Here is an 18,816-nt window from a genome sequence, read left to right as displayed (position 1 = left end):
AGCAATGAATGAGTTCCAAAGACCTCCAAGCGGCATTGCTCCATCCCCCATTGCGGAAAATTCTCCCCTGCTGCCTCCCCTAACTCTTTCATTTTAAGAACCAAGGAGAATTGTGCCAAAATAACATATGCCAAGAGTGTTTTGAATCCATTCACTTTGAATTGATATTTTTCTCAATCAGAATTATCATTCTGAATCTTTCTTCACAATACTTAGACTGTGAAATTTATTTAATGAAAATGAGAGCAAGAATTTCAAGGAACATTTGGAACATTTCATTTGAGAGCAAAAGAGGCCCAAGTTTACTAACAACTATTCAGTAAAATGCAAAAAGCTTCAAATTAAAATGCAAAAAGTAATAACCAATACAATTACTACTACTATTCATGTCCAGGCAGCTAAACAAGATGTGCACTTCTTCGAAACTATATAACCAAGACAAGTACCTATAATAAGGGGAAATACAATCCAAGGTAATGAAAGATTCGGTCAAGGTTTTCTAACAATGGAGACCTTTATCAGCATGGTTTCACTATTAATCAACTCAAACACACAAACATCTCCAACTTTAAGAGAATTGTCATCAACAAATGCAGAAACATCACCAGCAGAAAATGCACATTTATTAGGGTAGCTGAGTAGTTTCACATGCCACACTTTACCCTCAACCTGCAACTTAGCCTTTTCCATTCTCGGATTCTTACATTTCTCCATAAACTTTACCGGTACATTCTGCAAAAGGAAATATTTAGAGGGTGTTATTTACTTCATTTTCTCCCAAGTGTTTAGTTAAAGAACAGTTGTTTGCATTTTATACCTGCTTTTTCCAACAACAATGTAAAATCTCTGTTTTTCCAACAGCAAACCATAACAGTAACAACAAATAACAGCTAAACCAAATGAGTCCTTGTATTAACAACAAATAACATCTTGTCAAAGATTAGAGTTCAAGAACGTACAATATGACCGTGGAAAATAGCACTTGGCTGAAGCTTCAGTTTGAAGTATGGATTAAAAGTAGGAAATTCCTTCAAATGCTTGCTATTTCCTGCATGACACCAACCAAATGAAGAGTGATTTATGCTTTCCTCATTGCATTAACATTTTATTAATAATTGATACTGACCTACAGATGGGACACTTTTAGCAGCATCCTGATTTTTTCTGCAAATTACAACTTTAAATTCGGATGCATTGTGATTAATGAGTTCAAAGACACAAACATCACCAATTGCCAAATGATTTTCTTCTGCAAATTTACTCCAACCACTATTTATCATTGTTAATCTACTTGCTTTGGGGCTTTTATAACTAACATACCGAACTGTCCAAGTTTTTCCATGAACACAATTCAGAATTATAATGCCTCTCCGTTCGCTGAAATATTTATTGGCAAAGCTTGCTGGTATTGTCTGCAAAACAATAACTAATTTTGACAAAAAAAAAATTGGAGATATTGAAAACCAGAAACACATCTAATTAATGCTTTTTAGATGTAATACTCTTACCACTGGTTTGTTTTTAGCACAAACATATGATGGATGCATTACAATGGAGAAGGAAGGATTGTCTGATTTGCAAAAAGTGCTTGCTCTATGAAGTGCATTAGCTTTTTCCTCAGCAGTCAGCAGCTGTGTTCTCTTCGAAAATTTGTCCCCGTTGCCTCGCTTGGCTGCAAAATTAAGTACTATTACAAAAGCAAAAGTGAAAGGATAAAAAATTTAGTACAATTACATTAAATGCTACCTTCAGATTGTGTTCTGCAATTCTCTCGCTTCCTCTTCTTACAAGGTCTAGAAAATGGTAATGGCGATTTATCTTCATCTTCTTGATTGCTCGTCGGTTGATGGACTTGTTCCTCAAGATTAGTCTCATCATCATGTTTATGGACATGTAAGGGATAATCAATTTCTGAAGTGGTCTTATCAAATATCAAAACATTGAAAGTGCGGGTTTTGAAATCTTCAAATCCAAAAACTAGAAAGGAACCAAGTGATAAGGAGTAATAATCAACAAAATGTTGCCAGCCATTTCCTAACCAAATACCATCACCATGTTTGATAAGCTCTACTTTCCATTTTTCACCACTTGGAAGCTTTAGAGAGACCTGTTCTGAAAGATATTTTCCATATCTTCGCACAAACTTTTTTGGAATTCTCTGTTACAGAAAAATAATATAAATTTGTTATCCAAAGGAATAGAATATATTGGAAAGAATAGCAAAAGAGAGATAGAAAAGAGAAGAAGACTGACAAGCATCCCTTGTTGAATGGCATCTTCAAGAATAAGCTTGAAAAAATGGGGTGTTTTCGCCATGTTTCAAAGAACATAACCACAGAAGTTAGAAGTTAATACTGATGTTGGGGCTTTTTATATTGTCCATGGACATTGGAAGGTCATAAAATGGTTGAATGTGAATAGGTGAAAATTTAATATGAATCGTAATCACTATGTTATGAAAATTAAGCATGACTTGACTAGATAGTTGAAAATTTGATACGCATAACCTAGCATTAGCTTCCTCATTTCCAATGAGTTTGTGTTTATATAGGTTTTTAGGTTGTTCAAAACTTTTTAAAATATTAATGGGTAAATTACACCATGGCCACTGAATTTTACCTATTTTCACATTATGGCCACTCAATTTTATTTCTTCCCGATATGGCCACTCAACTTTACACTTTTTAACATCGGTGGCCACTCAATTTTAACTAACTTCTCAAAATAACCGTTAACGATCGTTAACGACCTTAAAATGAAAATATTCAAGAATTAAAGTTGTTCAGAACGACATTTACCATGAAACTACATTTATTATTTTCGAAAATCACATTTTTTTGGACCTTTCTCTCTCTAAAAATTCATTTTCTTTCTCCTAACCAAACAACACCTAAATGACCTCAAAGCGAAAATTTTCAAGAATTAAATCCTTAGAATATCATTAACGATTTGGATTTTTTATTTTTAGCCGTCAATGGTCGTTTTGAGGCGTTAAGTGGCCACCGGTGTTAAAAAGTGTAAAGTTCAATGGCCATACCAGGAAGAAATAAAGTTCAGTGGTCATAATGTGAAAATGGGTAAAGTTCAGTGGCCATGGGTGTAATTTACCCAAATATTAATTAAACTAATATATTATAATGACTAATATACACTTAATAATTCTTTCTTATTTTCTTATACAAAGTCCAAAATGCTTTCCTTATTAGTGGAATAATGGTTTAATTAGAACTATTTGTATTAATATTAAAACTCTCTCTTAAAAATTGTCAAAATTAGGGATGATAACGGGCGGAAATGAGGTGGGAGCGGGCAAAGGCAAAGCCAGCCAAGGGCTTGGAGAGCCGGATCCCCTCCAGCCACCGGCTCCGTCCTTGAGTATTGGTCCATGTAGCTCCCCCTAAAATTAGTATATATTGACTCTATGTAGTATTATTTTAATGTTTAAAGGTAAAAATCTAGTGTTCCATGACCGGAGTAAACATATTGACACGAGATTTCATTTTATTCGGGACTGCATTAAGTAAAAGGAGGTGATACTAAATTATGTGAAAAACACAAGATCAAATAACAGACATTTTCACAAATCCGGTGTAATTTTGATGGTTTCAGTCATTTGAGACCTCAACTGGAAAATTAAGTTTAAAGTAACATGTTAAAATTAAAAAACTTAAAGGGAGAGTTTTAGGTGTTTGGTTAGTGACCTCATGTTTGCCTTTTAAATCTGAAAAGCAGCATTAGGTGTTTGGTTAGTGACCTCCTGTTTGCTTTTCACACCTGAAAATCAGTTTTTTACAAAAGCAGAGATTCTCTGCTTTTGGGAAAAGCAGTTTTTTCCAACAGCAAACAGCAAATAGCAACAGCAAACAGCAAACAGTAGATAAAACAAACGGGCCCTTATATAAAATGGAAAGTTACATATGTTTTGTTTTATTGGTTTTACTATACCGAGTTTCACATGAGTTTTGTTGGGAAAAAAAGATTCAAATTGCAATTGTAAGGATTAGCTAACTCTTATTTAGGGGTGTTTGGTTGCTCATTTTCATGTTTTTTTTTTGCCTTTTCACTTTAAAAGTGAGAGTTTTAGGTGTTCGGTTAGTTACTTCCTGTTTGCCTTTTAAATCTGAAAAGTAGCATTAGGTGTTTGGTTAGTGATCTCTTGTTTGCCTTTACACCCGAAAAGCAGCCTTTTACAAAAGCAAAGAATTTCTGCTTTTTGGAAAAATAGTTTTTCCAACAGCAAACAGCAAACCGTAACAGCAACAGTAACAACAAACAGTAGGTAAAACAAACAACCATTTATAGAGTGCAATTTTGGGACCCCAATAACAATTGCACACCACATGTCATGATTTTTGTTTTCTACCGTACTTATAATATTCATAGCCCCACACTCTTCCTATAACAATTAATAACTATCACATGCCATTGCTGACTTTCTTTTTCTCCCTTCGACCATGTAAATATGCCTGCATTAATTATTATTTTTATTTTTTTATTATTTCATCTTATCTGAAACAATTAAGTTTAATTTATTATTATTTTAACATGTCCCCTTAAACTTAATTTTCCGTGACTCCCAACCAAGCTCTCAATTGACAGAACATATCATACTTTAATGGCTTCGTGAATATTTCTGCAATTTGACCTTGAGTCTTCATGTACTTCAATTTCACCTCTTTTTGCTCAATATACTCTCAAATAAAATGATACATCGTATCAATGTGTTTGTTTCGATCATGAAACACATGACTTTTCGCTAATGCCAGTGTGGACTTGTTATTGATAAAAATCTTCGCTTGATCATTTTGACTCACCTAAAATTCTTTTTGCAATTTTCGGAGCCAAATTGAACGACATGCACATGAGGTTGCAGTAACATATTTAGCTTCACAGGTTGACAGCGTCATAATTGCTTGCTTCTTCGAACTCCATGTAAATGCAGTATCACCCAAAAAAAAAATACAAAACCAGTTGTATTTTTTCGAACATCCTTGTCACCGGCCCAATCATTATCACAGTATCCAACTAATTCGAAATTGTTAGTCTTTGAATAAAGTAATCTCAAATTAGTTGTACCTTTCACGTAACGGAGAATTCTTTTGGCTGCGTTCCAATGTGACACTATTAGGACTTCCATGTATTGACTTACTAATCTAGCTGCATAAAGCATATCCGTCTCGTACACGTCAAATATCTGAGACTTGCGACCAAGCTTCGAAATATCGTCGGGTTAACTCTATCTCCTCCTTCATCATTGATCAACTTGATTCCACATTCAACTGGCGTGCTTACGGAATTGCAATTTTCCATCTTGAACTTTTTCAAGATCTCCTTTGCAAAGCCACTTTGAGAAATAAATTTTTTATCGTCGTTTTGCTTCACCTTAATGCCAAGATAATATAACATTAGACCAATGTCAGTCATCTCGAATTCAGAAGCCATTGTCTTCTTGAACTCCTCAAACATCTTGGGATTGGTTCCTGTAAAAATGAGATCATCCACATACAAACAAACAAGTAACATATCTCCATTTTTCACTTTTGCATACAAGGCATATTCATGTCGGCATTTGACAAAACCATTTTCTTAAAAATATTTGTCAATACGACTATTTCAGGCTCGTGGTGCTTGCTTGAGACTATAAAGTGGCCTTTTCAATTTTAGCACTTTATTTTCTTGATATTTGACAAAATACCCATGTGATTGCTGTATATAAATTTCATTCTCTAAATAACCATTGAGAAATGCGCATTTGACATCCATTTGATGGATTTTCCATCCGTGCTGAGCAGCTATTGAAATCACCAGTCCGATACTCTCCATTCTAGCAACAGGAGCAAAAACTTCATTGTAGTCAATTCTAGATCGTTGACTAAACACTTTCACCACCAATCTTGCTTTATGTCGGACAATTTCTCCATTTGCATCTTTCTTTGCTTTGAACACCTATTTAACTCCAATAGGTTTTTGACTGGCTGGAAGTGTTGTTAGCTCTCATATTTTATTTTTCTCGATCGAATAAATCTCCTCTTCCATGGCTTTTCTCCATTTTTCATCCTGCATGTCTTCTTCTGGATCTATGGATTCATCATTAACAAAATGACAATAGAGGGTTAGCTCATCATTAAGCTTTTTTTGATACATCATACAAATCTTCAATTTGTTTGAATTTTTTAGGCTTTCTGAGTGGATGTTCATCTGAACTTTTGTCATCACTAGAGGATGAACTCGAACTCAAATTGGATGAGCTTGCTGATGTCTAACTGGTTGCTAGTGTTGTGGCTGGTTCTACCTGATCATTGTCTTCATCCATGAAAGGATAAAAACTATAGTTGTTTTCTTTTTCACCGGTCCAGTCTCAAATTGCTTCTTCGTCAATAGTGACATCTCTACTAATGATGATTTTCTGAATCTGAGGATCGAACATTTTGTATCCGTTGGAATGTTCTGAATAACCCACGAATAATTATTTCTTACTTTTATCATATAACTTATTGCGTTCTTCATCCGGTACATGGACATGAGCAACACTGCCAAAAACACGCAAATAAGAAATACTGGACTTTATTCTGCTCCATGATTTGAGTGCCTTAATAAAATGGCCACTTGAAAGAGATAGATATATATTCATCGCCGCTGTTTGATTTGAGTGCCTTAATAAAATGGCCACTTGCTTTCTCAACTTGGGCTTTAAATTTTTTAAATGTCTCAAAAACTTCTGATTTTTTCTTCAAAAAATACACCGAAGTTTTTCTACTATAATCATCAATTAAAAGTAGAAAATATTTATTTTTACCCAGGGACTGTGGAATGATCGGTCTACACATGTCTGTATGAACTAGCTCAAGCGGCGCCTTTGCTCTTAACATGGACTCCTTTGGAAAACTGGTTCTGAATTGTTTTCCAGCAAGACATCCTTCACACAGTTGATGAGGCTCGTCAACGTGAGGCAATCCGTTTACCATCTGCTTCTGTCCGAACAGCTTCAATCCTCCAAAATTGAGATGCCCGTAGCATATATGCCAAAGCCAAGGGGGACTTTGCACACAATCTTTCAAACATTTGGCCACGTCCGTCTGAATGTTAATTGTGAACATTCTATTTTTTTCCATGGGTACTCGTGCAATCAACTCCGTTTTCTCATTCAACATGTGAACTTCATAATTTTTCTCCAGTAACAGTCCCAAACTCAAAATATTGCTTTTCATGTAAGGAACATAATAAACATTATCAATAAACTAGTGAGCGCCATTTTTGAGCTGAATAATTAAGAATGGTTCCTTTGCATGTAATAGAACCTCGGAGGAATCTCCAAATACGACATTACTACGAACGGATTCATAGAGCTTCACTAACATCTTCTTGTCACCATACATATGATCCGGACATCTTTTCAACAAATTCCAAGTCCAGGTTAGGGAAGTAGCAAGGTAACAAATTTCGTCAGGTATGTGGGGAAAGTGATTCAGAAGAGGAGGAAGACACACTTAAAGTTCTAGTATATCTTTTTCTTTTAAGTGTATCTACCTGGGCGGATCTCTTAGACGGATCTCCTTTAACGGATCTCCTTTGATGGATCCCTTCGGCAGATCTCCTTTGAAGGATCTCTTCGATGGATCTCTCCGATGAATCTACGTTGACGGATCTCTCTGATGGATCTCCTTTGACGGATCTCCTTTGACGGATCTCCTTTGATGGATCTCTTCGGCGGATCTCCTTTGAAGGATCTCTTCGATGGATCTCTTCGACGGATCTCTTCGACGGATCTCCTTTGATGGATCTCCTTTGACGGATCCCCCTCGACGGATCTCATCAACGGATCTCTTCGACGGATCTACTCTACGGATCTCTTCGATGGATCTACCCAACGTATCTACTTCAGTGTATCTACTTCGACGTATCTCCTTTAAGCATCTACCTGGGCTGATCTACTTCGACGTATCTCTCTCAAGTATCTTCTTATGCAGATCTACTTCAACCTATCTCCTTCAGGTATCTCCTTGGATGGATCTACTTCGATGTGTCTACGTTGATGTATCTCTTTCAGGTATCTACTTAGACGGATCTACTTCGATGTGTCCACGTTGATGTATCTCCTCTAGGTGTCTACGTTGATGTATCCCCTTTCAGGTATCTAGTTGAGCGGACCTACTTGACATATCTACATTGGCGTATCTACTCATCGACGTATCTACTTCCAGTATCTACCTGAGTGGATCTACCTTGGCCTATCTATTCATTGTATTTCTGTCGATGTATATCTACTCCGACGGATCTACCTATTATATCTACTTCGACCCAGATTGGCGGATCTCACTCTACATTGAATCCTGGCAGATCATATTCAGATATGGGCAATACGAACAACATGTGCACCTAATGGCGTATACCGGATGAATAACTGAGGCGGGTCCTTGAGATTAGTTTCTCTACAAGGAGTGAACTTTCCTTCCTTGTTTAAGGAAGGATAGTTGCAAGCTTTCCTTCCTTAAACAAGGAACGATATACATTCTGTTTATTTAAGTTTTCTTTCCTTCCAAGGAAGAATATACACTTACCTATTTTACCCTTTATTTTCCTTCTTTAGTTGTAACCCTAGTAGGGGTAATTATGTCTTTAGTTTTCTTTATGGGAGGTATTTAAACCCTATCTTTGTAAGGATATACAACTTTTTATCAATCAAATTATATCTTCTCTTTGAGAGTGTTTTTAGGGTTCATCCCTCTTAACAATGGGGATTTCTAATTCCTACAAGTTTAGCTTATGAATCCGGGGGTTTCACGGCTCCTTCAAGTTTAGCTTGAGAATATCTTTGGTAGTTTACGATTGAAAACTATCGCCCGTTACCCGATCTGTATCAGTTGGTATCAGAGCCGATCGTTTCCTGACCCGAAACTTCTTTGGCAATGGTTCAACCTCGACAATCACAAGGTTCTATGGAGGCCAGTGACCGGAAATATGAAAAGCTAAGGGAGCGCCTTGCGGAATAGATCCAAGCCAGTATTGAGATAGATATATATTCATCTCCGCTGTTTGATTTGAGTGCCTTAATAAAATGGCCACTTGCTTTCTCAACTTGGGCTTTAAATTTTTTAAATGTCTCAAAAACTTCTGATTTTTTCTTCAAAAAATACACCGAAGTTTTTCTACTATAATCATCAATTAAAAGTAGAAAATATTTATTTTTACCCAGGGACTGTGGAGTGATCGGTCTACACATGTCTGTATGAACTAGCTCAAGCGGCGCCTTTGCTCTTAACATGGACTCCTTTGGAAAACTGGTTCTGAATTGTTTTCCAGCAAGACATCCTTCACACAGTTGATGAGGCTCGTCAACGTGAGGCAATCCGTTTACCATCTGCTTCTGTCCGAACAGCTTCAATCCTCCAAAATTGAGATGCCCGTAGCATATATGCCAAAGCCAAGGGGGACTTTGCACACAATCTTTCAAACATTTGGCCACGTCCGTCTGAATGTTAATTGTGAACATTCTATTTTTTTCCATGGGTACTCGTGCAATCAACTCCGTTTTCTCATTCAACATGTGAACTTCATAATTTTTCTCCAGTAACAGTCCCAAACTCAAAATATTGCTTTTCATGTAAGGAACATAATAAACATTATCAATAAACTAGTGAGCGCCATTTTTGAGCTGAATAATTAAGAATGGTTCCTTTGCATGTAATAGAACCTCGGAGGAATCTCCAAATACGACATTACTACGAACGGATTCATAGAGCTTCACTAACATCTTCTTGTCACCATACATATGATCCGGACATCTTTTCAACAAATTCCAAGTCCAGGTTAGGGAAGTAGCAAGGTAACAAATTTCGTCAGGTATGTGGGGAAAGTGATTCAGAAGAGGAGGAAGACACACTTAAATTTCTAGTATATCTTTTTCTTTTAAGTGTATCTACCTGGGCGGATCTCTTAGACGGATCTCCTTTAACGGATCTCCTTTGATGGATCCCTTCGGCAGATCTCCTTTGAAGGATCTCTTCGATGGATCTCTCCGATGAATCTACGTTGACGGATCTCTCTGATGGATCTCCTTTGACGGATCTCCTTTGACAGATCTCCTTTGATGGATCTCTTCGGCGGATCTCCTTTGAAGGATCTCTTCGATGGATCTCTTCGACGGATCTCTTCGACGGATCTCCTTTGATGGATCTCCTTTGACGGATCCCCCTCGACGGATCTCATCAACGGATCTCTTCGACGGATCTACTCTACGGATCTCTTCGATGGATCTACCCAACGTATCTACTTCAGTGTATCTACTTCGACGTATCTCCTTTAAGCATCTACCTGGGCTGATCTACTTCGACGTATCTCTCTCAAGTATCTTCTTATGCAGATCTACTTCAACCTATCTCCTTCAGGTATCTCCTTGGATGGATCTACTTCGATGTGTCTACGTTGATGTATCTCTTTCAGGTATCTACTTAGACGGATCTACTTCGATGTGTCCACGTTGATGTATCTCCTCTAGGTGTCTACGTTGATGTATCCCCTTTCAGGTATCTAGTTGAGCGGACCTACTTGACATATCTACATTGGCGTATCTACTCATCGACGTATCTACTTCCAGTATCTACCTGAGTGGATCTACCTTGGCCTATCTATTCATTGTATTTCTGTCGATGTATATCTACTCCGACGGATCTACCTATTATATCTACTTCGACCCAGATTGGCGGATCTCACTCTACATTGAATCCTGGCAGATCATATTCAGATATGGGCAATACGAACAACATGTGCACCTAATGGCGTATACCGGATGAATAACTGAGGCGGGTCCTTGAGATTAGTTCCTCTACAAGGAGTGAACTTTCCTTCCTTGTTTAAGGAAGGATAGTTGCAAGCTTTCCTTCCTTAAACAAGGAACGATATACATTCTGTCTATTTAAGTTTTCTTTCCTTCCAAGGAAGAATATACACTTACCTATTTTACCCTTTATTTTCCTTCTTTAGTTGTAACCCTAGTAGGGGTAATTATGTCTTTAGTTTTCTTTATGGGAGGTATTTAAACCCCATCTTTGTAAGGATATACAACTTTTTATCAATCAAATTATATCTTCTCTTTGAGAGTGTTTTTAGGGTTCATCCCTCTTAACAATGGGGATTTCTAATTCCTACAAGTTTAGCTTATGAATCCGGGGGTTTCACGGCTCCTTCAAGTTTAGCTTGAGAATATCTTTGGTAGTTTACGATTGAAAACTATCGCCCGTTACCCGATCTGTATCAGTTGGTATCAGAGCCGATCGTTTCCTGACCCGAAACTTCTTTGGCAATGGTTCAACCTCGACAATCACAAGGTTCTATGGAGGCTAGTGACCGGAAATATGAAAAGCTAAGGGAGCGCCTCGCGGAATAGATCCAAGCCAGTATTGAGAGGCAGAGGCAAGCCAACCAACGGTTCCAGGAGTTATCCACCTCTTGGGCAAACTCCTGACTGGCGGCTCTCGCCCTACTCAGACCCACCGTTGGAGACCTAAATCGGAGGAGGGAAGAAGTCCCTGAAGATGGAGAAGCCACTATCTCACCTCCTAAAGATTCAGGCCAAATCTGCCCACTGTTGCGCCAGGAAGAGGTAAATCCAAAACTTTCAGTTCTGGATGTGGAAGTTAAGGGTATGCCTACTATTAGTGAGGATTTGGTTGGTTGTGATGTTGTGAGTGATTTAAGTTCTCATTATGGAGTTGTTGATAATGACTTTGTGAATGAGGACTTAAATGTATCTGTGAATGAGGAGGAAGAGGGGATAGCATGTAGGAACTTTGAAGAAGTTCAAATAGAAAAGGGTGCATACTATGTGTTTGATGAAATACCCCATAGGCAAAACTTCACTTGTATGCTTAATGAGGGTGATAACCTTAATCCTAAGGAAGTGGATGATGATTTTGGGCTGGCGAATCTCTTTAAGGCGGATGATGAATTCATTTTATGTGTGGAGGTTGATGATTATGGTGATGGGAGAGATGTTGGTGGATCAACGATGCTCAGATGTAGAACGTCGTTTAAGTCAGATAACTCGGTAAATGGAGTGGTCGGCTTGAACTATAAGAAGGAGCGGATGGAAGCGAGAGGTCGTGGGAAAGATTGGGTGGAGGAAGAGGAGCTGTACAAATTTGAAAATAATCGTGAAGGAGATGAACTCGAGTGGAAGTTTGATAAAGAGGAGGACCATTATGAGAATGAGCTAGATAGCAACAATGAACTTGAGTATGATGATAATGGGTCTAGGAATGGGACTGAAGGGGAAGAGAGTGATTTTGATGGTGAGTTATATGATGATGGTAGATTTCATCATCATGAGGATGAACTTGAAGATAATAAAGATGATGAAACCTATTATGATGAAGATGAGCATCATATCATTGAGTGGAGCCAAAGTGAGGCTAGTTATGAAGATGAGGAGAACAAATTTCATTGTGATGATGAATTGGAGGATGGTGAGTGGCACCAAAATGAATGTACTTATGAAACTGATGAAGGTAGGTTTTATGGAGATGAGTCAAGGAACATTGAGTGGAACCAAAGCGGAACTCCTAATTATGAAGATAATGAAGATAGGTTCTACTGTGATGATGAGTTGGAGGACGTTGGATGGAGCCAAAATGAGTACACCTATGATGACGACGACCAAGAGCTTCATGGAACACTTGACGAATGGGAAGGGCAGTTCGAGTAATAAAGAGCACATGGTCTGCTGGTGTTCAAAGGCAAGTGTGATCCTATTTCTTTTTTTTAAGAAAGAGAGTATGATGCGGACATCTTTTCAACAAATTCCAAGTCCAGGTTAGGGAAGTAGCAAGGTAACAAATTTCGTCAGGTATGTGGGGAAAGTGATTCAGAAGAGGAGGAAGACACACTTAAAGTTCTAGTATATCTTTTTCTTTTAAGTGTATCTACCTAGGCGGATCTCTTAGACGGATCTCTTTTAACGGATCTCCTTTGATGGATCCCTTCGGCGGATCTCCTTTGAAGGATCTCTTCGATGGATCTCTCCGATGAATCTACGTTGACGGATCTCTTTGACGGATCTCCTTTGACGGATCTCCTTTGATGGATCTCTTCGGCGTATCTCCTTTGAAGGATCTCTTCGATGGATCTCTTCGACGGATCTCCTTTGATGGATCTCCTTTGACGGATCCCCCTCGACGGATCTCATCAACGGATCTCTTCGACGGATCTACTCTACGGATCTCTTCGATGGATCTACCCAACGTATCTACTTCAGTGTATCTACTTCGACGTATCTCCTTTAAGCATCTACCTAGGCTGATCTACTTCGACGTATCTCTCTCAAGTATCTTCTTATGCAGATCTACTTCAACCTATCTCCTTCAGGTATCTCCTTGGATGGATCTACTTCGATGTGTCTACGTTGATGTATCTCTTTCAGGTATCTACTTAGACGGATCTACTTCGATGTGTCCACATTGATGTATCTCCTCCAGGTGTCTACTTGGGCGGATCTACTTCGATGTGTCTACGTTGATGTATCCCCTTTCAGGTATCTAGTTGAGCGGACCTACTTGACATATCTACATTGGCGTATCTACTCATCGACGTATCTACTTCCAGTATCTACCTGAGTGGATCTACCATTGCCTATCTATTCATTGTATTTCTGTCGATGTATATCTACTCCGACAGATCTACCTATTATATCTACTTTGACCCAGATTGGCGGATCTCACTCTACATTGAATCCTGGCAGATCATATTCAGATATGGGCAATACGAACAACATGTGCACCTAATGGCGTATACCGGATGAATAACTGAGGCGGGTCCTTGAGATTAGTTCCTCTACAAGGAGTGAACTTTCCTTCCTTATTTAAGGAAGGATAGTTGCAAGCTTTCCTTCCTTAAACAAGGAACGATATACATTCTGCCTATTTAAGTTTTCTTTCCTTCCAAGGAAGAATATACACTTACCTATTTTACCCTTTATTTTCCTTCTTTAGTTGTAACCCTAGTAGGGGTAATTATGTCTTTAGTTTTCTTTATGGGAGGTATTTAAACCCCATCTTTGTAAGGATATACAACTTTTTATCAATCAAATTATATCTTCTCTTTGAGAGTGTTTTTAGGGTTCATCCCTCTTAACAATGAGGATTTCTAATTCCTACAAGTTTAGCTTGTGAACCCGGGGGTTTCACGACTCCTTCAAGTTTAGCTTGAGAATATCTTTGGTAGTTTACGATTGAAAACTATCGCCCGTTACCCGATCTGTATCAACATATGGTTACTTGCTGTACTGTCAAGATACCATATATTATTTTCGCGATTTTCTTCAATTTCGTAGGTAAGTAACATTATGCTTGTTACTTCCTCATCTTGAATATTATTGGCAGTCTCCTCTACCTCCTTAGCAGGACTCCAACATTCCACCGCATAATAACCATACTTGGAGCAATTATAACACTGAATATTGGACTTGTCACGTCCTTCATTCGTCCTCTAGTTTCCTCTTCTTTGACCTCGTCCTCGACCTTTTCCTTTGACTCTGGTGAATTGAGTGCTTCTCTCATTGTTTCTCAAACCACTTCTCGCGTTCTTGTAATGACCCTACAACTTTATCAATGGACATTTCGCTGATGTCTCTGGGTTCCTTTATAGCCACCACTACGTAATCAAATTTTGGTAGTAGTGATCGCAAAAAAATTTCAACAATTCTAGACTCTTCAGTTTTTTATAAGGTCTTTGGAACACTCGGTTTTGAGGTAATATAATTATTTTTTTGCAGAAGATTGACTCATATAATATGGCTCTCATACCACTTTGTTGAAAGAAAAAAAGACTTAAACTCTTTTATTCCTATGACACTCAGCACAAATTTCTCTACTTACACCCACTTTCCTTATTATCCTGTATAGAAAAACAAAGACAAAACTCTTTACCATTCCGACCAATCTCATCGGCACTTTACTGAAAACTTTTGAAACACAGTAAACTAGCTGAAGTGATCAAAGAATGACAAAAATACAAATCAAACATAAAACTGCAAATTTAATACCAAAAATCGCAAAAAAGAATAATATGCATTTCCATATAAAAATTTATGATAGATTCATATTGACAATTAGAAGGAAACAAAAAAGAGCATTTTGGTAATTTTATGCTCAGAGAATTTTAACTCGATCTTAGTCTTCAAATAAACTTGAAAATCTTTTTTTTTCATACAAATAGGAAATTAAATCTAAACCTTCCATATAAATTAAGGGGGCGTTTGGTTCACAAGAGGTAAGGGAAAAGGAATCAAGAAATGGAAATTAAAGGAAAGGAAATGAATAACCATTAATTCCTCTGTGTTTGGATATGTTTAGGAAAGGGAATGAGGGTAAAAGGAATCCAATTCCCTAGAGGGCATGGAGTAATGGCTTAACCTAAAGTGGGGTAATGGTTTAACCTAAAGTGGGTGAAGGGAATGGGTTTTTTTTGTAAACAAACAAGAACAAAGGGAATGAAACCCTCTCATTCCCATTCCCATTCCTAAAGACCCCAAACCAAACGCCCCTAAGGGCTTTCACTAAACTCCTTATCATATGATTATATGGAAACCAAGCTATCAAGTTCAAAATTTGAATTTTATCAATAGATATTCCAATTATATAAAACTGTAATGAAGTATTGTCAGAAAAAAAAAAAAAAGAACTTCCACATTGAAATGCAGAAAGTCCTTAACAGTAATCACCAAATTCAGTAAAAATAAGATGACCAACAAAACCACCTACTATTCATGTGTTCAGGCAGCTAAACAAGAGGTGCACCTCTTAATCACACTGAAGAACAATATTTCTTCTCAAGCATAAGAGAATTGTCATCAACAAATGCTGAAACTTCAGCAGAAAATTCAATTTTATGAATTGGTGGGTAGCTGAGTAGTTTCACAGGCAACACTTCGTTCTCAACTTGCAACATCACCTTTTCCATGCTCCGCTTCTTGCATTTCGCCATTAACTCTGTCTGTACATTCTGCCAGAAGGAGGATATTTGTCACTTTTATTTTTCATATACTGATTATGAAGACAATTAGATATTGATCACAAGTATTGGGTTTGAAAATGACCTATAGATGGGATGCTTTTATCTGCATCCTGATTCTCTCTGCAAATTACAACTTTAAGCTTTGATTCATTGTGATCAATCAGTTCAAAGACACAAACATCACCAATTGCCAACTGATTTTCTTCTACAAATTTCCTCCAACCACTACTCATCACTGTTGCTTTATATTTTTCTTGGTTTCTATATCTAACATAGTCAACAGACCAAGTTTTTCCCTCACCACAATTCAGAATTATAATGCCGCGCTCTTCCCCGAAATATTTATTGGCAAAGCTTGCTGGTATTGTCTGCATAACAATACCCAATTTAGACAGGAAACACATACATACAGGATCAAAAACTTTTCAATTGTACTCTTACCACTGCTTCATTTAAGATATATGTTGGCTGCATTACAATGGAGAATGAAGGATTGTCAGATTTGTAAGAAGTTCTTGCTCTATGAAGTGCATTAGCTTTTTCCTCACCAGTCAGCGACTGTTTGCTCTTCCCAAATTGGCCCCCTTTGCTTCTATTTGCTGCAAAATTAAGTCCTCATACAAAAGAAAAAGTGAGTACAATTGTTTAATTAAAAAAAAGAAGCAAAAACTTACAATTTTATTTATTTTATCAGGCAGAAATGCTTACGTTTAGATTCTGTTCTGCAATTGTCTTGATTCATCTTCTTTGGAGGTCTAGAAAATGGTAATGGGGATTTATCTTCATCTCCTTGATTGGTCGGTTCATGGAATTGTTCCTCAAGATTAGTCTCATCATCATGTTCATGGACATGGAAGGGATAATCAATTTCTGAAGCGGTCTTATCAAATATCAAAACATTGAAAGTGCAGTTTTTGAAATCTTCAAATCCGAAAACCAGAAAGGATCCATGTGAAATAGAGTAATACTCATAAAAATGTTGCCAGCCATTTCCTAACCAGACATCATCACCATTTTTTACAAGCTCTACTGGACATTTTGCACCATTTGGGACCTTCAGAAATACCTTTTTTGAAAGATGGTTGCCATATCTTCTCAGAAACTCTTTTGGAAGTCCCTGTTCCAGAGAAATATATAAATATTATGCGAAGGAATATATATTAGAAGCAATAGCAAAAGAAGATAGAAAATAAATAAAAGATTAGAAAGACTGACCAGCATCTCTTGTTGAATTTCTTCTTCAAGAATAATCTGGAAAAAATGGGGTATTTTGTCCATGTTTCATGCACCTTTACTCGATCAGCAAAAATCCATTACCTCTTTATAGATTTCTATACTGATAGCCAGATGGTGGGTTTTATATTATACGTATGGTAGTTAAAATGGTCAAAACATTTAATACGCCATTAAGGTGTTCATTTAATCGCAATCCGTTTTTTTTTTTTAAATTTATTTACAAAGACCGTTCTTCCCCTCGTCAATTAGTAAACACCATTCTCTCCTACAATTATTACTAATTAATTACAATTGCAAACAAGAGAGTCCTGTACTTTATTTTTTTTTGGTAGAAAAGGAAAAGAAAAACGAACAACAACAAACTACCCAGGAATTAGTCTAGGAAAGCTAACCCCAATCCTATCTTCTAAGAGAAGAGGAGAGAAGAAACTAGGGGAAACAGGAAGGGTAGTAACGCCTAACGTCCCTTCATGGCCCGCCGCCGCCAAGCGATCAGCAACACGATTCTGCTCTCTAAAAATGTGTCTGAACTCTACGAACTCAAAAGAGGAGCAAAGCCTTTTAATAGCTTTGATGAGGTTGCGACTGTTAAGACCCATAGAATGATTCTCAGAAATCATTTTGATTGCTTCCAAATTATCAGACTCCACAGAGAGCCTCTTAACACCCAGCCTTTTAGCAAGATTGATTCCAGTAAGAATAGCCCAGAGCTCCGCAGAAAAGGAAGAACCCAACCCTAAATTCTGGGAGAACCCAGAAAGCCAGGCGCCCCATACACACCTCCAGCCGCAATCTTACCGTTACTGAGGCAGGAACCATCAGTATTCAGCTTCACAACCCCCTCTCTTGGCCTGATCCATCCCACGAGATGGACATCACAACACTGAGAGGCTCTGGCAAGGGACTCTCCTTTGAAACTATCGATAATAGAGAAAAGTTTTTTCGAGAAGAAATCAGCTAAGTTTGTCATAAAAACAGTTTTATCTCCAAAAATCTCCTCGTTTCTCCATTTCCAAACTTGGTGACAGATAATAGCAAAGAAAATGTCACCATGCTCCATGTATGGAAGCAACTTTCCTCTAACAACATCAGAGAACCAGTCGACCTCAGAATGTGCCATGAAGGAAGAGAAAATATGGTGTGGGAGAATTTTCCTCCAAACCTCTTTACTATTAGAGCAATCTCTAAGAGCATGGCACAAAGTCTCAACATGGCCTTTGCATCTACTGCAAGCTCCAGAATCAGCCAAGTGCCTTCTGTGCCTATCCGAATTAGTAAGAAGCATGTCCTTAACGCCCAGCCACAGGAAACTCCTAATACGGAAAGGAACTTTAAGGGTCCAAATCGACTTCCACACATCCGAGGGAGGATCAGATCTAAAGAGAGAGAAAGCTTCAAAGGCCGATTTGCAAGAATAAACTCCATTGTTAGTCAGCGCCCAGCAGTGCCTATCCAAGTCTTCCTCTTGATTACTCACATTCACTCCCCGCATTCTAAGGAGAGTCTCAAGGCTAAAGAAAGTATCAAACTTTGACCAGATCCAGTCCCCTTCCGAGTCAACCACATCGGCAATCC

General features: G+C 37.8%; 1 protein-coding gene across 1 annotated transcript; it reads right to left on the bottom strand.

Annotated features, from left to right (window-relative positions):
* Nucleotides 1–489: 489 nt before the first annotated feature.
* On the bottom strand, nt 490–2,316 carry LOC136227226 (B3 domain-containing transcription factor VRN1-like). The gene is made up of 7 exons (XM_066015897.1): nt 2,254–2,316; nt 1,747–2,158; nt 1,509–1,672; nt 1,127–1,412; nt 956–1,048; nt 818–846; nt 490–732 (listed from the first exon to the last, which is right to left on the bottom strand). The coding sequence occupies exons 1-7, from the start codon at nt 2,314–2,316 to the stop codon at nt 490–492; spliced, it is 1,290 nt and encodes a 429-aa protein (XP_065871969.1).
* Nucleotides 2,317–18,816: the final 16,500 nt, after the last annotated feature.

This window comes from Euphorbia lathyris, chromosome 4, assembly GCF_963576675.1.
Source record: "Euphorbia lathyris chromosome 4, ddEupLath1.1, whole genome shotgun sequence".
NCBI classification, from domain to species: domain Eukaryota; kingdom Viridiplantae; phylum Streptophyta; class Magnoliopsida; order Malpighiales; family Euphorbiaceae; genus Euphorbia; species Euphorbia lathyris.
This window is presented reverse-complemented; position numbering and strand designations above follow the sequence as displayed.

Coding starts and splice junctions, on each gene's coding strand:
- LOC136227226 (XM_066015897.1), bottom strand. CDS start 2,316: ATGGCGAAAACACCCCATTTTTTCAAGCTTATTCTTGAAGATGCCATT. Junction 1,673..1,746: donor TTGCAGAACACAATCTGAAG/GTAGCATTTAAT, acceptor TTAATTTTGCAG/CCAAGCGAGGCAACGGGGAC. Junction 1,049..1,126: donor TAAAAGTGTCCCATCTGTAG/GTCAGTATCAAT, acceptor GGTGTCATGCAG/GAAATAGCAAGCATTTGAAG.